The sequence below is a fragment of the Podarcis raffonei genome, chromosome 1 (genome assembly GCF_027172205.1).
Source record: "Podarcis raffonei isolate rPodRaf1 chromosome 1, rPodRaf1.pri, whole genome shotgun sequence".
Lineage (NCBI taxonomy): Eukaryota > Metazoa > Chordata > Lepidosauria > Squamata > Lacertidae > Podarcis > Podarcis raffonei.
In genome coordinates, this window is record NC_070602.1 from 112,619,987 (window position 1) to 112,641,807 (window position 21,821).

Genomic DNA, 21,821 nt, shown 5'->3' on the forward strand with positions numbered 1-21,821 from the left:
GTCTAGGTGCTTATCAGTCCCTGGCACCAAAGCCTTTAGGACTATTGTAACAGGAAGCTATCTGTATTGAAAATGATGTGTAAATAATTCCCTGGAATTGAGGAAGCTTGTTTCTATGGCGCTGCTCTGAATGGAGCGACGATCAGAGAAAGGATACAAGGTTCAGTTATGAAATTATTGAGCGCACATTCAGATTTCTCCATTTACAAAAGCACTCTGACACACCCAGAGACAATCAAAACCAATCTGTTGTTTAGAGGCTACAACACTGCAGCCTGTGGGAGAGATTTATGCCAGAGATGAATACACTGAAAGTATGAATTTCACCCATTTTTTAACCAATGCACTGAGTCAGATGCAAAGTGCAGAACTATGAGATTGATTTTCATCACAGAAAAACAAATAAAACAAAGCAGGCTGCAATCCTACAGCCTGCAGAGGTTCAACAAAATGTCCCTGAGGCCTAAGTGCTAATAGGAGATGTTGTTCCTTGAACACATCTCTCTCACACAAACAGTGACACCTCAAATAGGATACAAGATGCATGTTGTTTGGAGCATTTCCTTGTTGAAAACGGAATTCATAATTTTTTAGAAATAAATAAATACAGTGGTACCTCAGGTTAAAAACTTAATTCGTTCTGGAGGTCTGTTCACCTGAAACTGTTTTTAACCTGAGGTAACACTTTAGCTAATGGGGCCTCCTGCTGCTGCTGGTGCACAATTTCTGTTCTCATCCTGAGGTAAAGTTCTTAACCCAAGGTACTATTTCTGGGTGAGCGGCGTCTGTAACCTGAAGCGTCGGTAACCTGAAGCGTCTGTAACCCAAGGTACCACTGTAAATAAATACATATTTCATATAATGTGATAGGAATTTTATGGTCTTGGATATATGGTAATGTTCATAACTGCACATACATAGATCAACACAGGAAGACCAACCTGGAACCATTTTGATTCCTAAACTGACCAAATCCTTTCTCTGCAAGGTTAAACTGGAAAAGCCTCCCCATTGTCTCTTTCCTCACAAATCCTGTCTCAAGGATATGTCTGTTTGAATAAGGTGTGAGCCTGTGACCTGGTCCAGGAAATAAGTATTTTACCACTACAAAAGAATGGCCAGGCTCCCCAGGCAATCCAATCAAGTAACTTGCCAGACAGGAGATAAACTGTGACAGGAGAAAAACAACATTTAAATTTCTGTGATGTAGGTGGGATGTATCTGAGGGGTGGTCTTAGGTTACACCCCTTCTGTGATGTATGTGTAATGTTTCTGGGGGTGGTCTTGATCTAGAGGATGGGAATTTCAAAAGTCTTTATAAGGTCTTGCACACCTTGGTTCTGGGTCCTCCACCTTTCCTGCGAGTGAGGGGAGCACCATGTTGCAACAGATCAATAAAGATCAAGCTTACTAGCTGCTTTGCTTCTCAATATTCTCTGGTTGGCCTCTGTTATTTTCTCCTACCAATAGGGAACCTATGTAAGGACTCTATATGGGCTCTTGGATACCCCATAAGGGAAAAGGGCATATTTTTATTTACAACATATAGAACAGCAGAATTTGTCCTTTTGACCCCATGCCCCCCAGGCTGCAAGGCAGGACCATTACATATTTTAAACCTGTAGATTCTATCTGAATTTTTATCCATCCAAAGGGACCATTCAGACGTCTCTCCCCATATGCAGGGCCAACCCTACCATTAGGCTGAGTGAGGCAGTTCCTTCGGGCAGCAGCTGCTGAGGGGTGGCAGCAAAGTGTTGGAAAGCACAGAGGCGAAACTGTGTGTGAGGAAGGTGAGCCTGCGACCTGGATTCAGGAACTAAAGTATTTACCATCACAGAAGAATGGCCAGACTGCCCAGGTAATGCAAGCAGTGACCATTATCCGGTATCCTGGCAGACAGGATTTCTGCTGTAGACCACCTCCTTCTGTGATGTATGTATGATATTTTGGTGGTCTTGGGCTACAGGGTGGGCAATTTCAAAAGTCTGTCTAAGGGCTTGCACACCATTGTTCAGGGTTCTCCTCCCTCCTGCGTGTGGTGAGCGGGGACCCTGTAGCAACAGTTCCTTAAATAAAGATCAGACTTACTAGCCGCTTTGCTTCTCAATATACTCCGGTTGGCCTCTGTTATTTTCTCCTACCAATAGGGAACCCACTTAAGGACTTTATATGGGCTATAGAATACCCCATAAGGGAAAGGGAGCAGTTTTTCTTATAGCAATACCATGATGTGCCCAGGCTAGCTTCATTTTAACACACCAAGCAGTGACCTGATCAAGTTTGCATATAAATGGTGTCAGGTTCAATCCTAGTGAAAAGACTTCAGGAAACAAGACTGGGAGAATTCTTTGCCTGAGACTTTGGGGAGCCAGTGTCTGGCCTCAGTGGTTTGTCTCAGCAACGGAGACTCCCTTATCTTCTTTCTTCTATAAACACCCTTTTAATAACATTTGCTTTATAAATGAAAGGAAATGTGTTAACTAGTAGCTAAATATTAATGCCTCGGGTGGACATTTCCATTGTGCTTTATTTCATGTCGATGACGTCATGGGATAATGTCCCCACAACTGATCTTATCTTCTGCAAAGTCTCGTAAAGATAAAGAAGTTATAGGGAGTATAAATTGCAGCTAACGCGCCAATTAGAAGCGCTCCGGCTTCCACGATCAATAAACCACCCACTGGGTAATTAAATTTAACAAAATAAATCAGCTAGCCAGAGAAAGGGAAAACAAAGTGAGATCGCTGAGATGAAGCTCTGATGTTGAGATGTGAGATACATCCCCTCCCTGCTCTGTTTTGGAATCAACAACTCCCAAATACAAACCACATTCAGACCTTACAAGTTTCTGCTTCTGATAGTGCCTTCTTTCCTACATTAACCCCTGCAAGAGCAAAGCCTTCAACATGATATTCCTGACAAATTAAATCTACTAGTACATCTTGAATGAAAACACCCACATACTGTCTGTTGCTATAGCTAGTAAGAACTATTCTAGCCTCTCCTAGGAAATAATGACATTACAGGTACTCAAGGAAGTGATTTTCTATTGTCGTCATATACGCAAAGGATACATGATTGATGATCCATTTACAAAGACCACGTGTACAGGGGGTTTTTTGTAGGGGGGGGAGGGGAAATGGAGCAGAAAATTGGCAGAACCACTATTGCCCCTGATGACTGCCTTGGAGTTTTTAAGAAAATGATGGTGTTTGTTTCTATGGGTCCAGGAAGGGAAAAGGTATGTATAGGTTTCTTGATTTACTTTCGAATGGAGCTTATATATCCATGAATGGTCTAAACTTAAATTCTAAACTAGGGATGAGGGAACCTCAGGTTGGGTTGGGGGCAAATGCAGCTCACCAAGTCTCCATTGACCCTAATGTCACAGACTGGTTGGACGCAGAGGAATGATGGAAGGAACCAGCTAGGGAGCCCCCAAGGGAAGAAGGCTCAGAGCCAGGGGATTGGTGATGGAACAACCATGAGTGGTCAGGAGAAGAGGAAAAAGACTGGGAAGAGGAGGTGTCAAAAGCTGAAGAGGGAACAGGGCTTGGTGAGCAGGAACAGTCTGTGGCAGACAGCAGTCCAGAATCAGAGGCAGAAGCTGAAGCAGGAGAGGAGGGAGGCCGAGAGGCCGAGATCAGGCCGGCTGGGGAAGAGGCACAGATGTCTCTCACTCCTGCTGCAACAAGCTGCCCTCCCCCTGGTCTCCAAGAATCAGAAGAGGCATGAAGAGGGCGAAAGAGAAATTAGCTTCACACAGGTGCAGTCTCAGATTGCTTGAGGAAAACCCTGGAGAGAAGGAGACTTAGGCAGCTGTGGTGAGCCGGGGACTTCTGTCTTGGCAACTAATCCATAGGAACAAGACCTGCTGGAGATGAGTTTCTGTGCTTATTCAGCCTGACACTCCTTTGCAGACCCCCCTTTTGCTATTATAGAGTTAACTCCAACTTGCTTGGTGTGATTTGCTGTTGGTTTGCTCCTTTCAGCTTCCCACAACACACCCTTTCCCCAGCTACATCCCCTGCTGACCTTGCACCAAGCCCTCCTTGAGTGTTTTTACCTGACTGGAATGTGTCCTAGAACTCTAATAATGCCTCTTGCCTGCCTCAACGGATAGAGAGGGTTGTGTAGAAACTAGCCCACCGTACAGAGATAACATTTGCATCTCTTGCTCTGCCTAATTTTCCCTGTCCACCGCAAGGCACGTTGCTCCCCAGAAAGTTGCTCAGAAGGGAATGTGACTGTCAGGGTGAAAAAGGTTCCTGGCTTCTAGTCTAAATGAACTGAATGGTGTAGAATCGCCTTGATAACAATATCTGCAACTTTGGCATTTTGTACATGCACCACATATGTCAGCAAGAATTAGAAGACCGTCAACAGAGCGTGTGAACTTATCAACAGACTGTGACTGGAGAAAGTAGGAAGGGTTGCTAATCACATCAGAAGCCTTACAGATATGCTGAGAAAGGGGGTTAAAAGTGAAAATTGAAAGTGTTGTCAAGCTGGCATGATGAAGTCTGTAAATATTAAAATGCAGGAAGTACTGCATAAGGAGTCTGCAACCAGCATAAATTCAGAATTTGTTTTTATTTTTTAAAAAGCAACTATCTCTGGTGGAAAAGATGCTGTGTGTCAGATTCCCTGCACCAGAGGTTTTCAACCTTTTTGAGTCCACGGCTCCCTTAATCAACTATATTCTTTCTGCGGCACCCCTGTGGGGCTCAGGAGCCCAGTTATGTCAGCCCTTGCCTGCAGAGCTGGCAGCCTCTCACCCTTTTTCGAATACCCTCCCTTGTGGAGTGTTCCCTCAGCCTCCTCTCCTCTCCTTAGGAGTTTTTCGGGCAGCTCCTGCTGCCGTCCCTGGTCTCTGAGCTGCTCCCCTTTGCCCCAAAGAGAGGTGCCTCCCAGCTGCATCATTCGCCTGCGGAGCTTATAGCCAGGGCTACTGCAACAAACAGCCCTGCAAGCCTCTGGGAGGCAGAGACATGAGAGGTCATCAGAGGAGGGAGGGAAAGAAAGAGGGACAGAGGCCAGTGTTGCCCACAGCACTCCTGACCATCACTGAAGGCACCCCAGGGTGCCACGGCACACTGGTTGAAAACCACTGCCCTACACCATATACAGTGGGAGTTTCACAAAACAGACACAAACTGCTGTTAGCAGCAAGAATGGCAACAACTACGCACTGACACTGCCCACTGAAAGGATTGGCTGCAACCTGGTATGATAAAATTTGGAACCAACTCATAACAGACAAGTTAAGATGTGTCTGAGGACACACGGAGTATCAGATCAGCTTAAAAATACTTGGGAGTGGTTCTTTAACTCTGCAGATATGATAACGTCTGCTACATTATACAGTGGTACCTCGGGTTACATACGCTTCAGGTTACATGCGCTTCAGGTTACAGACTCCACTAACCCAGAAATATTACCTCGGGTTAAGAACTTTGCTTCAGGATGAGAACAGAAATTGTGTAGTGGTGGCTCAGCGGCAGCGGGAGGCCCCATTAAATAAAGTGGTGCTTCAGGTTAAGAACAGTTTCAGGTTAAGAACGGACCTCCAGAATGAAATAAGTACGTAACCAGAGGTACCACTGTAACACTGTTGAATTATTAGCCTATTGTACTGTAAATGGTAAAATACATTGTTTGTTGGATTCCTGCCTGCCCACCCCACTGCTGTTTCTGCCATAGATTTTGCCCCACCACCAGCCAACACTGATATGTGATATTTGACAGATGCCAATCAATGCTGGATGCTGCTACCATAAAATGAGGAACATACATGCGTGAATCAGCCCAGGGGGTTGTGCACATCCATCCTTCACAATAAACAAATCTGTACCAGCGTTTCCAGGTGTGCATTCTGATTCAGTGCCGTATTATTTAATCAAATATTTCCCACACAGAATAGATAGATTATCAGCCCTGAAATCAAGTTAAAATTAAACTTAAAAGTCAAATTAACAAACAGCGAACTGCAAAAATTGTATAGTACTGTAACAGAGAGAGAAACAGCCATGTAGTTTTCTTCACCTACAACCAGTATGTGGCTGTTGTTTTTAACTGGTGTGTGGCTTTGCCCAGAGATTTTATGTCTAAGCCATAAGTACAAATTTGAAACTGAAAGCATCTGCTTTTGGTTTTCGCTAGCGACCGCCCTGCACTGCCAAAAGATGCAGCTCTGCTCTCTTGAAAATGAAGCTTGAAGTTACGTGATACATCTTTTTAAATAACAACCCAGTCCAGGGTTCTAAGAGTGCTTTTCAGAAATGCCACATAGGAAAGATTTCAAATATCACAGCCAGATGGTGATATTAAGACATAATTTAGAAAAGACTTTCCTCCCATTCTTCCTACGCCATTGTCCTCTGTGGTTTCAGCCAAACAGTTTGGGACCTGATCATGGCTGTAACCAAATGTGGGGCAGGGAGGGGCAATTGCCCCCCCCCAAAATCCATAAAAATCAATAAAAATACATAGCTAACTGAGGTTCTGCCTCCCCTAACAATAGGCCTGTCCCCCCCCCAAAAAAAAAAATCCTGGCTACGCCCATGGGCTTTATTACTTCCCAGATGAGCCAAAATGCATCTAGGCTCCCTGCTGCTCTCTGGCTTCCTTTGACTACAATCCCAGCTGCTTGCTACAGAGGATCCCAACAAGCTGGATTTCAGTGACCTGAATATAAGTGGCCTGTAGAAAGGACTTGATGAACTGAAAATAGAGATGATGTACATACTTTTGTAACCCAAGAAAATCTTCAATTAAAATTATATGTGTGTTTGTGTGTGTGTGTTTTCCATCTGCAAATCTTCTATTGTAAAATAAAATGCACTTGTGTGTGTGTTTAAGTATAAATGTGAGTGTTCTTAACATTCCAGAAGGAACATCTTCCTTTTGCTTGTTTCTAAGATTGCCGTATAGTGAGCCTTAGAAAAAAAGTGTCAACACAAACAGATTAGTCATCAACTCTGCCTGTGTTGCAATGCTTCTTCCACATCTGTTCTCGATAAAAATTTGCTTCAGCACAGAAAAACTTTCCTAACAATGGAAATAATATTTTGGGGAAGAACCAAGGGGATATCCAGAAACCACCTGTTATATTTCAGACAGCTGATCTTTGGGATTTCTTGGAATTGTCTTAGGTGCTATTTTTGAAATTCCATTCCTTGGAGCAGGGAGGGGACGAACAAATAGTTTCCTGTGGGATCAAGGAGTCCTGGTCTTTCCTTGTCCCTGGAAATGGAATAAGCATTGCTAGATGGAAACGATCCCTTTTAAAATGATTTGTCTCTTTTACACAGGGAGGCTTGGGCACTCATTTTTTCATTGTGGCAACCTCACTCTTAACATTGTGGTATAGGCTGCATTCCTAACCCCCATGTGTACCTAGGAGTAAAGTCCCATTGAATTCAACAGGACTGACTTTTGAGTAGACATGATTCAGATAGCACTGTTAGAGGCTAACTAAAGCTCCAATAGCAGAAGTGTCCCATGAACAAAGTTCTGTTGGAATGCTCCAGAAGCCGAAGGGGAGGTGGCATTTTCCCCTTGTCCCTTCAGCCCTGTTGCCCATCAGGAATGTTCTAGGGTGCTAGGGGCTGCAGGGGAAAGGGGAGATCAAATGTTGCTCCACTGTTGTCCTCCAGTGGGAACCTAGTTCTTCCCACCTTTCCTCTGTGCCCATCATAGAAATGAAGTGGACTGCTAAAGGAAGAAAGCCCCCTTCCACCATAGAAAGGAATGGGCCATAGCTTAATGGTAGCGCATCTGCTTTGCATGCAGGAGGTCCCTGGTTCAATCCTCAACATCCCTAGGTAGGACTGCGAATGTATCCCTTGTCTGAAACCCTGGACAGATGCTGCTAGTCAATGGCACAGTATTGAGCTGAATGTAATAATGGTCTGACTCAGTACAAGGCAGCTTCCTATGATCCTAGGAATGCAGCTCTTCTGCCAGGCCCCAGCAGCAGGCTAATAAAATTCAAGGGAGGCTAGGAACTTTGAGTGACCTTGTTCTCAAATCTGGGAGAAAATACTACAGTTATACCTTTCGTTACGTTAGCTTCAGGTTACGTCTTTTCAGGTTGCATCCCGCGCTGACCTGGAAGTACCGGAAAGGGTAATTTCCGGGTTTCGCCTCATGCGCAGATGCGCAAAATGACATCATGCGCATGTGCAGAAGCGGCAAATCGCGACCCGCGCGTGCGCAGACACGGGTTGCGTTCTCTTTAGGTTGCGAATGGGGCTCCGGAACGAATCCCATTCGCAGCCAGAGGTACAACTGTATTCCTCTTCATCAGGCCAACAGCCAAACACACACAACACACACACACACACACAGAGAGAGAGAGAGAGAGATGAGGCATAGTAGGAAAAAAAGAAATAACAAGACTTCCCAATATTGTTTGACAGCCATGTATCTCGGGGTGAGGGAACTGTTTTAGATGGGGGACCACATTCCACATTCCACTTGGAAGGTCCCTTGAGGCTCTAAAGAGAGATACAAGTACTCAAAATAAAAATAAAAAAGCCATTCTCAGCTAGGTGAGTGAGTGGTCTGACTCAGTCTGAAACCACTCATTGTATCCTACAATCAGCAGTACTCAGTTGTACCAAGGTGACGCCAGACTGTCCCTATTTTGCGGAAGGGATCCAAGTGCATACCAAAACATCTGGTTCCTGCAATTCAAGTGGATTAAAATGCTCTGCTGTGCTAGTCCAAAGAACCCATTCAAAAAGAACCTGAACTTTTTGGAGTTAGGAAAAGGGGGGGAATGCACTGAAAATTGTTGGAAGGACGAATGAAAGGCATGCAAACACCAGCAAGCAAATCAGAATGAATGCTGGAAGAGAATGCTCATGGCCATATAAGTTCCCCTCAAACTAATCAAACTGAATGCTCAATAAAGATGAGATATAGTGTGACCACCACTAAGGTTTGCACAAACAAATGAGGATGAATGCTCAATAAGTAGGTCTTCTGGAGGAACCCTCCCTTCCCCACTTTTGCAGGGAAGGGAAGCCGCCAATTGCAAAGTTCCGATATGGGCAGCATCACTGCAGATGCTTTTCCCCTGAATATTTAACTCTTTCTTTACACTCATTCCCTCCTATAAATATTTCCACTTAGAAAGCGCCACAGCTGATTGCATATTCCATGGCAAATAAGTGGGCCCATCATGCCTTGTCATTTAGCCATTTTTAAAGTGCAGAGGGAAACCTTCCAATCAATGTTTCGCCAGCACACTGAGCACATTTCTCGAAGCCAAATCCACTGCCGGTCTCTAAATCATTTAGTGTGCTCTGATGTTGGGCGACTCCTTGGAAGCAAAGGTGGAGGAAATCAGGCAGGCTGCTCTGATCACTTCTGAGAAACTGCCATTAGATAAAAGATTATTTAGCTGGGGGCAACTGCTCTGCTTTCCATGCAGCCTTGGAAGGGGCTTGCTTGCTGATGATGATGTCAAGAATAATAGATTCCTATTACTCTTGGGATGAATGAAGTGCCTCTGGACACAATTCCCCAAATTCAAACATTTAACAGAGCATGTGTGGTCTGTTGGGGGGCAGAGCTTCTGCTGGAAGGGAAGAGAGGGTCAAATGTGATATTCTGCTTGCGCCTCTGCTTCTATCCTCCTTCCAGACAAACAGTGAAGCAGAGCCCCATCCACTCCTCCTACAGGAAAACTTTGCTTTAGATGGCCCTAAAGTTATATGGCTCCCCAGCAGTTTTTCAGAGCTCACTGAGAATCCCCTACACATGTGCACACTTCAAAAATTCTCAGAAGGGATGGGGCACATAGATGGAAGGCAAAATGCTTCTGAAAATATTTGCTTGGGGGAGCATAAATACTTGAGAGAAAGAATTGGCAAAAACCAGAGAGGCACTTTCCATCAGAACTTATGGTCCAAATGAGTCATGCCGGTCATTGTTCTGAACCTGAGTTGATCAGAACAAACCTCTGCTGTAATGTTGGAGCCACAAACTCACAAACTCCTCTTCTCTTCCATACATAAGCTAGGCAATTTCAAAAATTGCAGTCTTCCACTTTGGCGAAGGGCAAGATGCAACCTCACATTACTTGGTCTGATGTCATGCGAGCACACCACTCATGTGAGCAGAGTTTATGCATCTGAGAATTTATGTCCTATCTGGCTGATGTGTATGCATTAAGCAGGGCATCTTGGGGGAATCAGCCACCACTCAGGGCAATGTGGTTGCATACTGAGTTGTGTGCACACCAATGCAGCTGTGCATCCTTTCTCTCTCTCTCTTCATATCACCGCCCTGTTAAAGCAGAGAAGCAGCCTCACTTGTATAAATAAGATTTCTTCTGGCAAATGAAGACCATTTGTTTCGAAGTGAAGACAATTAAAATGCCCTGTTGTTTTGTTGTTCACCTAATATGAAACATTGCTTACTGCCTATGCAAGAACAACTGGGCGGGGTGAGGGAGGAACCCCTCTGTAGTCTAATATTGCTTAATGGATATGAAATGCTGCAATGCTTTTACAGAAAATGGAAAAGGAGCATCAGTAACAGAGAGGGGGTGGGTACTTTTCAAATGGCTTTTAAATGGTCAGCGGTGGACATTGATTGGGAAACCTGTCGATGGCATTACTTTGAGCGCCCATTAACAGTGTGTGGAACTAAATTTGGATTGTCCACAAGCTGCTCCATGCCACAGATGGAAAGTGCCATGCAGTAACACATTAAAGGCCGCTCTACATTATAGCTTCAGGCAGAGCTATCAGCAGATGCAGACATCAAACTCCCAAATAGAAAGCTAGAATGCCCTGAAGCATGAGCCTGTTTGTTTTGTAAAGTCTCATTTGTTCATCTTTAGATATGTGATACTTCATCATATGCTCCAGCAATGTTTTCAGGGCTTCATCCGTGGGTGGGCATTTTTGAAATGAGCTGCAGTATTCCGTCATTACTGTTATTTTCCAGCTTTAGGGGTGAGTGAGATTGGAATGGAGTACCTTGGAAAAGGGCATGGCTGGCAGGCAGGCTGGCTGACTGGCTAGAACCCAGAAGGGGAACCCTCTACACTACAACAACTCCTTGCAGGTCTCACTTGTACCATCATCCTTCTTAAAGTGCAGCATCTGAATAGCATTTGAAATGCTTCACATACATTCTCCATTTGTAATCCTTACATGAAATAATGTAAAAAACAAAAACAAAAACCCAAGAGCAGTAAAAGCAGGAGTGGTGGTGGACAAGAGTTTAGCTAAAGACAGGATGAAAGTGGATAGTTTGACTTCCTCTCTGGAAGTTTGGTAAAAAGAGCCAGCTCCTCTATCCCATTGGTAGCCAAAGTAGCACCCACTTCCAGATGTTTTGGACTACAAGGCTCATCACACAACTTCCTGACCATTGACAATGCTGCCTGAGGCTGATGGGAGTTACAATCCAAATCATCTGAGTGGCCCCATGGTTTGTTACCCCTGATCTAAGGCTTCCATGGTTTTGAGCCTCAGTTGCTAGACATTACCTGTCCTTCCCTGCTGTAAGGATGGAATGAACAACAAAAGTTGACTAGTAAGCTTCAGGCACTGAGTGGTCACATGGAGTAAGGCAGCCTTGAAGGTATGAGATCCCAAGCCATGCAAGACTTTTTATAGGGTACCACCAGCACCCTAAATTGTGTCGAAAGATGAAGTGCTAATCGAAGTAACAGGTTAGCTAGCTAATCTAAGTAACAGGTTGAATTCATACATGTCTCTCTCAGCCCTTGTTAGGAGACATGCATCCCAGGGAGTTGGATTCCTTTGGGTCCTTTCCAACTCTGCAGTTCCATGTTGCCATGTGTTAGTCTTCTGCTGCTGTTGATGCTTTTGAGTCCTCTTCATACGACGGAAAGAGCCTGGCAAGACTGCTCCCCTGATGTTCAGGTGCCAGGCTAGGATCCATGGACAACCCTGTCCCCACTTGGAGCAAACACATTGCATTGTGTGACTCCTCTGCAAAAATGCCCATGGGATTTGGATTTGGAGAGCCCTCAGGCATGGCACCTTCAGTGCATCCTTCCAACCTTGTAGAATCTGCACATGGAAACCAAGATCTTCTTAGGTACTCTGTGCAAAGTGGACATGGTGGCATTGTTATGTAGGTCCTCTGCAGGTTCTGGAAAATGCCCAACTTTGCACCTCCCTGGAACCAGCCCTGTGACCTCAGAGTCGATTTCCCTCTGGTGTCCACAAGCAGTGGGGTGGAGAAGCGCAAGAGAGGTGCTGCTTTTCATGCCCCCCTTGGTAAGCTCATCTTGAGCCCGTAGTTTGCCATAGTGCTGTAATTGTTTTTCAGTTTCTAACGCCCACCCCCTCGCCCAATAGAATTATTCAATATAGTCGTATTGTGCTGATACCCCAGGACTTAGAAGCTGCAGGATTCACTTACCAGGAGGCGAATCAGTCATAATTACTAATGATGCTGGCGTGGGCCTTCTTTTCCTGATCTGCGGAAAATATAGGTGCAAGCAGATTTATTAAATGATGGCCACATCCCTCAATCTAGAATACTAGCACAAACTGCCAGACTATTTGTACCTAACATAGGGAAGCCAAAAATCATTCAAACTATTGGGTTGCAGATGATAAAAAATAGAACACTTCCCATGTCTGGTCATTCTTTCCATTTCCGAAAGCTAATACGCCCATTTTGAATTTGCATTGATGCAGTTACCAGCAAATTGCTAAGTTTCCCCCTCTTTATGCCTTTTTCCATCTGCTTCATTAGGCTGGATTTGAAATCTGTAAAGACAGCAATGGGCATGGTCCGATGACCAGGCTGCTTTAATCAAAAAGGATATAGGTCAAGGATCTCTGGAAGCACATGAAAATCTGGAGTCTAGTGCTGCTTCCAGCACAGCCAGTTCCTCATCCCAAGTGTGCACCCCAGAATCCTCAGGAAATCCTAAGGTGCACTATCAGTTTGTGCTACTGCCTCACCTATGGAACAACAAGGCTTAAGTCAGGCCTGTCCATTAAATCTCAGCCTAATGATAACAGACCTTCTGTTAAGTGTCCCTATTTTCCAGGGACAGTCCTGGATTTACAGAAGCAGTCCCAGTTTCTGATTTGATCCCAGAATGTTCCGCCTTTCCTTAGGACGTCCCTATTTTCATCGGAGAAGTGTTGGAGGGTACGGAGTTATGCAACGTCCAAGTCAAGGAGATAAGTAATGACACAACCTTTAGAAGACATCCGAAGGCAGCCGTGTATAGGGAAGCTTATTTAATGTTTAATGTTTTATTATGTTTTTATATATGTTGGAAGCAGCCCAGAGTGGCTGGGACAACCCAGTCAGGTGGGCAAGGTTTGATGATGATCATGATGGAATAGGATGTCTCTATTTTCATCAGAGAAATGTTGGAGGATATGCAATAATGGCTGTTCCACAAACCCAAACATTGATATTGGTACAATAGAAAATGTTGAAATATTTTATTTTATATTGAATGACCTAAAGCTCTTATATAATGGGACAAGATGTATACCTGGAGCTTATCCCTGGAAACAGAATACAATTATAGGCATTTGGCACACAGAAATGCGATGTGAGGATTTTAAAAGCCTGTTCCATGAGCACAACAGGGAGTGGGAACAAGAAGGTGTATCAGACTTTTCTTCATCCCTCATCCTGTGTGACAAACTGCTTTTGATACGAAGGGATGTTTCAAAAGCAGTTTGCGATCGTGGCATGGGAGGTCCAGAGTTTTTTAAAAGGTGGCCGGGGGGGGCGGTGATGTCAGAATTCTACTGGTCAAGGATGAATCCCTTGCAACTTGGTATTCCAGCCTGCAATGACACTGGAACAGGGAACCAGCATGCTGTTCCACTAGCATCCGCATGGCCTCTTATCTTCAGCATTCCTTTGCCACTGGAGAAAGGCTATTGGTAGGTAATGAAGATAGTGCTTTATTTCATCATCTCTTCTGCTATCAGAGACCATTTGGGGATGCTTTACAGCAGGGTTTCCCAAACCTGGGTCTCCAGCTGTTTTGGGACTACATCTCCCATCATCCTTAGCTAGCAGGACCAGTGGGGATGATGGGAGTTGTAGTTCAAAAACAGGTGGAGACCCCAGTTTGAGAAATCCTGCTTTAGAGGAAAATCAGGCCCTTGGCCTACTTTCTTGCCTGCAGCCTGCAAAGATGGATGAATAGTAAGCACACGCAGAGTGTTGGGGTGGCAAAGAGAGAATGCACTATATAAAATCCTGCCATCACCGATTTTCGGCTTTTGGCTCCACCCAACTTCGCTTACAGCCCCCAAATATCTTTTCCCATGGGTCAGTAGGAAAAAGTTCCCCACTTCTGCTACATGGGATGTGTACACCGGACAGCACAGGGAGATGGCGCAGTAGTATATTGCCTAGGTTCTAGCAATATCCTTGTCCGGAAACAGTGAGATAAATCAAGCAATCACGGGAATGAGATATTTAACATTTGTAATGGAATTAAATGAAGGGCACAGTCCTTTATCTGTAGCAGCCATGACCCACGTTGATTCAATGGGAAATGTCACTCAGATAATGACTTCAGATTTTCACCTTCAGCACAATATAATATTCTCAATGTTATACATTAGTCATGATCACGAACAGCTACATTGCATTTTTTGGAAGGTCTTGCTCTTGATAATGTCTTTGCCAGTGATGAGGAGACAGCGCACTCTAAGCAGCCAGAGAGATGAACTTCATCAAACTGTCAATTCAATTCACTATTTCTTTATTTTCTAATGTTTTGCATTGTTACAGAGGGCCAAAGGTCAGCTCAGAGAACAGCTTTCTAGAATGATGAATTCCAAAATATAAGTAAATCCTTGCCTGTTCCCTCTGCACATGTACGCACGTGCATATACCCAGTGCTTTTTTCCTATACAAAATAAATAAATGTTTAGGGGTACTCTCATTTTCCTACTCATATTGAAATATTGTCCCTCAGTGAGGCCAAGCTTAGGTTCACAAAATATCTAGGGGTATGCGTACCCCTGTGTGTCCCCCAGAAAAAAGCACTGCATATATCTAAGTATTTTAAGTGTGTGTGTATACACATATGAACACACACTCGGAAAGAGTTGTATTTAAAGCAGGAGCTGTTGTTTTTTAATCCTTATTTTGTCAAGATTGAAGAGACCTTTTTTTAAAATATCTTTTTAAAAAGCCTTTCAATTTCCTTACTTGAATAGCTATCTACGTGATCTGCTGACACCTCTCTATTTCAACATCCACCCAGCTATGTTTGTTTAACAGAGATAGATACCATTTTAAGTAATTCCATCTGTCCATCCATCCATCTGTCTATCTAGTGACATAGAAACACTGATAAAAGGCACACTATTGCTACTGGAAAGCATCTGTTCTTAAGGAATGAAGACAGCAAATGTTTGCTCTGAAAAAATGGGTGTGAATGTCACCTAGAACATCCAAAAGGACAAACCCTCCTCCGTCCTGTCAGTGCTTGGGACACTTTGTGGAATTCCCTAGCTGAAGCTGAGTCGCAGTTATATTTTCTGATCTGGCAGCAACGCCCTCTCAGCCCCTTCCCCCGCCACCCAGGGAGAGAAGATGAAACTAGCTTACCTGTTCAGCTGCTTCAGGGTCTATTTGACTCTGAAATAACGGCACAGCAAACTGTATCTTTTTGGGGCTGTTTGGCTCCATGGCAGCAATCAGGATGCAGAAGAGAAAAGAGCCCCGAACTGCCTGAGAGGAGAAGCAGACAGTTGTTCCCGCGATTATCCTCTGGCACGCTCCCTGAAGCTGCGCCAAGCAGTCCTTAATAACAGCAGTTAATTCCCCGAGTTAGCAAGCAGAGCTGCCTGGGCTGAGAAACTCCCCGATTCCACATCCACAGCAATGCCTCTGGCTGGAGCCACTACTGTATTCCTCCTCCGGCCCTTCAAATCTTCGCCGCACGGAGCTGGAAGGAACAATAAGCTAATTGTGCACCGATTCCCTTCTGCATATGCCAAGCGTTCACTCAGAAGCTAATTGAAAATGCAATACTAGCCTGGCTTGGCCTGGTGCCCTGGGATTTGAAAGAGAGGATCTCTCCGCTGTACATTACTAGCTGGCTGCACCAAAGTGCCGGGTAAGCGCCCTTCGGAGTCTTGCTGATGGCTCGTGAATTATTGATAGGCACAGAGATCAGGATGTTTTCAGGTCGGAGGTGTGGAGGTGGCCGGCCCTGGGAGCAGGTGGGGTGTAGTCAGCCGGCCCCCTAAGAAGTGTTCACAGAACACTTCCTCACCTAGTTGGACTGCCAGTACTTCTGGGCTGAATTTTACTGCTTGCACCTCTGAATTCCAGTTCCCAAATGACAGAGCAACAAAGAAAACTTTTGACCAGAGATGTCTTTTTGGTTATTTCCCTACTTTTATATATAGATAGGGACGCAGGTGGCACTGTGCGTTAAACCACAGAGCCTAGGGCTTGCTGATCAGAAGGTCAGCGGGTCGAATCCCCGTGATGGGGTGAGTTCCCGTTGCTCGGTCCCTGCTGCTGCCAACCTAGCAGTTCAAAAGCATTTCAAAGTGCAAGTAGATAAATAGGTACCACTCCAGCAGAAAGGTAAACAGCGTTTCCGTGCACTGCTCTGGCTCGCCAGAAGCAGCTTAGGCATGCTGGCCACATGACCCGGAAGCTGTACTCCGGCTCCCTCAGCCAGTAAAGCGAGATGAGTGCCGCAACCCCAGAGTCGTCCGCGACTGGACCTAACAGTGAGGGGTCCCTTTACCTTTATATATGGGGCTCCTTGACCTGGGAAGGTAGCCCATCTAGGAGAACTGTGATCCTAAACCTCTGCTGTCTTGCAGGATATCTTTGGGAGAGGAAAAGGCTAAGGAGTAAACCCTACACAAATCCCTAAGATGGTGGGATGGTGCCTTGTACACCACCTTCCAGCAACTCCTGCAGCCAAGCTTCAAAATCAAACTTATTGCTCTGCTTTCCTTTGGACTACATCAGTGAGTCTGAGAGGGGGGCGTCTTATCATCTCAGCAGCCCAGGACCTTTGCTGTATCTAGACTGGTGACTGGGAGTGGCCGCCGAGACCATATAACACCAGTCCTGAAAGACCTACATTGGCTCCCAGTACATTTCTGAGCACAATTCAAAGTGTTGGTGCTGACTTTTAAAGCCCTAAACAGCCTCGGCCTGGTATACCTGAAGGAGCATCTCCATCCCCATCGTTCAGCCCGGACTCTGAGGTCCAGCACCGAGGGCCTTCTGGAGGTTCCCTTACTGTGAGAAGCAAAGCTACAGGGAAGCAAGCAGAAGACCTTCTTGGTAGTGGCACCCACCCTGTGGAATGCCCTTCCATCAGATGTCAAGGAAACAAGCAACTATCTGACTTTTAGAAGACATCTGAAGGCAGCCCTGTTTAGGGAAGTTTTTAATGTTTGATGTTTTATCGTGTTTTTAATATTCTGTTGGGAGCCGCCCAGAGTGGCTGGAGAAACCCAGCCAGACGGTCAGGGTATAAGTAATAAATTATTATTATTATTATTATTATTATTATTATTATTATTATTTATACACATTGCCCAGGGGTGTGCCCCGGGGAGGTCACTTAGGTGCTGCTAATGCAGTGATTTGACTTCAGCCAGGAGACACATTCCCTTGTCTCTCAAGACAGATGTATACCAACAACAATATATTTAAAGCATGCATTGCTTTTGTTGTTGCTGTTGTTTCATCTGTCATTTAAAGGTGGGCACTCTGCTCAGAGACACCATGTCACAATCCATCCACTTGCCTCTTGACAAGGTGTCACTAGGGTGCAGTGACACCCTAGTCTCCTTGCACCCATATTGCTTACTGGTGTCCAAAACCCTCTCCTGCATCTGTTCTCCCACTCAACACGCACACAAGTGCCCCATCAACATCACTTCACAAGGAGTTATTTCTTCAGAAATACTCACCGCCTCCTTTGAGATAGCAAGGAAGGTGGTTAGAAAATGGCAAAATGATAGACTCCCCCACTGCTGAAAGTTCAATATGCTTCAATGATTTTTTTTTTAAAAAATCATTTTTATTTGATTTTACAAACATAAGTTTATAACAATACCAAATACATATCCATATAAAGAGAATTCTCTGAAACTTGTGACTTTCCCCCATCCCTTCCATGGGTCCTAATGTGAACATTTCACCTGCATATTATTTCATAATCTGTATTTTATATTCAGCCATATTATCTATAGTACCTGTTACATTACAAGTAATATTAAAATCCTGCAAATGTTTTCCTCTGCTTACAGTGGTCTCCCAAGTAAATTATAAATTTTTCCCATTCTTTTAAAAAGTTTTTGTCCTCTTGGTTCCTGAGCTTTCCAGTCAGCTTTGCCATTGCAGCGTAGTCCATCAGCTTAGTTTGCCATTCCTCTCTGGTAGACACTCTTCTTTCCATCTCTGGGCTAGTAGCATCCGTGCGACTGTTGTCGTGTACATGAAAAGTATTTTCTGTTCCTTTGGTATGTCGGTACCTAAAATTCCTAATAGAAGAGCTTCTGGTTTTTTAACAAAAGTTATTTTCAACATTTTTTTCAATTCATTATACATCTCCCAGAAAGCTTTAATTATCTTACACGACCACTGCATACGATAAAAGGTACCTTCTATCACTTTACCAGCTTCCTGTGTTTCTATCCTGGTCTGCTTAAAGGCTAGGGATGGGGAAATCTGTTCATTTCAGTTTCTCTCAGACCCCAGCTGCACTGTACCACATTAAATAGTCATGGCTTCCACCAAAGAATCCTGGAGTTCATTAAGGGTGCTGAGAGTTGTTTAGAGACCCCTACTTACCTCACAGAGCTACAATTCCCAGAATTCTCTGCGAAGAGGGACTGACTGTTAAACCACTCTGAGAAATGCATAATTATTATTTTTTGCATGCAACTTTATTTTTGCCAGCCGTTTCCCCTAATATAATGCATTTTTGTAGGAATGCAAAATTATTTTCAGGAATGCATGCATTCTTCTTTGCATCTCCCCAAGATATGCATTTTGTGGGGGGGGGGTGACTATGTTGCAAAATTTGGAGGTGGATCTGAAGAATACTTGTGTCGGTTTTGGAAGAGTGACTTCGGTAGGTTCTCATTAAAATGCAAAACAATTTTATTCCCTATCTATATTTAATGTTGGCTGATTCCTACCTGATTGACACCTACATCTGCTCTCCTCCAGTGAGCTCTGTGTTTACAAAGTTAATCACAAATTGTTTGTGGGATGCTTTTACAGCCTGAGAAGTTGCTTTTCTAGAGAGGCAAAAAAGAGAGAGGCTGCTTCCAATCCAAATCCAAAGGCTTGTTGTATGTAATTTAGAAGGAATTAAAAGGGGATTAGAAAATTCATGGAGGGCAAAGCTATTAAAGGCATCACTACCTCCAGAATTCAATGAGGCATGTTTCTGAATACTGGTCATTTGGGGGCTGGGAGTGACAATGGGAGCAGGCTGTTGCCCTTGTGTCTGCTTGCTGGTTTCCAAGAGGCATGTGGTTGGCGACTACAGCAAACATGTTGCTGGCCTAGAGAAGCCATTGGTCTTGCAAGGGACTTCTTATGTTTAAGCACAAAATATTGGAGGAATTTCGAGGAGAGGAAAGAAGAGTTTTGTTGGGACATTCCTGCACTCAGCATTGCTCACCATAGCTGCCAACTCCTTGGGGGCCTGAGCACCCACAAAATTCTGCATGAAGGGTCTGGGCACCCAAAAATTTTGTTGCCAGGGCCATGCATGGCACATGGCACCCATGGCCCTGGGCACCCACAGCCACAAGGCAAAGCTGGTACTCCTGCTGCCCACTCTTTGTTGGCAAGTAGGGTCATTCCGGTGGCAGCAGAACTGGTGAGATGGGGTGTCTCAGGTGGAAATGTTGCAAGTCTATTAGAAACCACGTGAAGGCTTGTGATGTAAATTTAGTACAACAACAAAAGCCAGACTGTTGGGGTTTTTTTTAAAGTGTGTCCTTGTTTAGTAGTTGTACCTTGATCTTCCTTTTTGCAGCTCTTCATTTGCTTGACTTGTGTCATTATATTTCACCTTAGTTTGATAAATCAGGCATCCATCTATAGATTTCACTTTAAGGGGTAGGATATGTGCCAGAACCAGGGGTGGATTTCAGAGGGCAGGGAGGATAAAGGAAAAGAAGCATGGCCAGGTGTGTCTGCCTGCCTGTTTATCTATGTCTAGATATCTAGCTATATCTACAGACAGACAGATGTATTCCTTAATATAAAAGTGCAAAAATTAAATATCCATCGTTCCATGGCAATTCTCCTTAGGTGCAATCCCCTCTTGCACACAAGACCAGCTTCCTCCTCACACCTTTTCCACCCTGCACCCAGTTATAAAGCCACCATCCCCTCTGATCCAGCAGCCCCTTTTGTACCCATGCTTTCATCTTCATCTTTCTGGTCCAAAATCCAGCCCTAGCAACCGCTTTCAGCATTGAGGTTCCTCAAATGAAGCAGGGGTAGCTGTGGTGCCTTCAGATGTTGATGGACTTCCAATTCCCATCAACCCCAGCCAGGAGGGCCAAAGGGCAAGGTTGATGGGACGTCTTTTGGAATACATGTGGACTACAGCATCAGGAGGGCACGACAGGGGGTTGGACTCGATGGCCCTTGTGGTCTCTTCCAACTCTATGATTCTATGATGCTGACTATCCCTGAAGTTGAGGCACAATAAAGAACTGAAAAGAGCCTTTCCTTTCCCAGTGAGAAGCCCCAGCTTGGCCTTGGAGTTAAAAGGCAATCTTTCAAGACTGAAGACCCTGAGAAGCTCTAATGGCCTTCACAATCTGTACTGCACATATAACGTGAACATTTAAATTAAAAATTGGTTTCTCTTGATAATTTACCCATGAGAGAGGCAATATGTAAACATTTGATTTACAGATAGGCATTTCTTTCTGCTCTTCGTAGAAACTGCAAAGCCTGCTTATAGGAAATGAGATAGATTAAAGATGCATAACCTTATTATAAATTGCAAACACTGCTGTCTTCTTAAAGCTACATACGGTTCAATAGAAGAGATAAATGTTTGGCTAGCTAACACCCAGTTCATAAACACAATTACATGGAAGGAAGCTCAATTGATTTCATTGAGCTTAGATCAGAATTCTGCTCTAGTGTATTTAATCAGGAAATCAAGTATTTAGGGCTGCTGCAATGATTGAAAATCAGTTGAGTTTCCAGGAACCTGCATTTGTGATATGAAGATTTAGCAACATTAAAAAGAATAAAAATGTGCGTCATCTTTTTGTCAGCCATGGTGTAAAAAATAACCATTATAATGGGGAGAGAAATTGACTTTTAAACTATATTAATTTTGCAGGAATATTTAGAAAGGATTTACAAATACAACAAGAAATGAAAAGTTAGCATTTCCTCCACTTTAACAGCATGTTTTTTTAAAATGAGCTTTGAGTTTATAATAAACAGAAAGGACAGAATCTCTTTTTAGATTGGGAAAAAGAGCAATTGTTTCAAAATATTCGGATCCTAGATTTAAATGTGCTTAATTCTGAGCTCAGCAGCGTGACAGCATTTTTATTCAACTATTTCAATACTAAAAAAAGAATAAGGCAAACATTAACCCTACCTCCCAAACATTACACGAGTACCACTACTCTTTTAGTGTGGGAAGTAGAAAAGTACAGAATCATACAGATTAAAATTGGATAAAGTATTAGTAATTGATCATAAAATATTAAAGACACTTAAAAGTGTCAAGTGGAAAAACAAAAGTGAAGACGAGAACCCATATTCCAATCCGGGCTTAAATAGTTTAC

At 44.0% G+C, this 21,821-nt stretch overlaps 1 protein-coding gene across 2 annotated transcripts in view; it reads right to left on the reverse strand.

Annotated features, from left to right (window-relative positions):
* The window catches only part of PPP1R1C (protein phosphatase 1 regulatory inhibitor subunit 1C), a 41,881-nt gene extending 25,753 nt beyond the window's left edge, over positions 1-16,128 (reverse strand). The window contains exons 1-2 of one of the 2 annotated variants that reach the window (XM_053409505.1): positions 15,607-16,128; positions 12,421-12,478 (exon numbers count right to left, since the gene is read on the reverse strand). In XM_053409505.1, coding sequence (XP_053265480.1) covers positions 12,421-12,478; positions 15,607-15,687 — 139 coding nt within the window. In that variant the 5' untranslated portion in view covers positions 15,688-16,128. The remainder of the gene's footprint in view (positions 1-12,420; positions 12,479-15,606) is intronic. The other variant, XM_053409498.1, reaches the window with a different exon arrangement.
* Between the last annotated feature and the right edge of the window lie 5,693 nt (positions 16,129-21,821).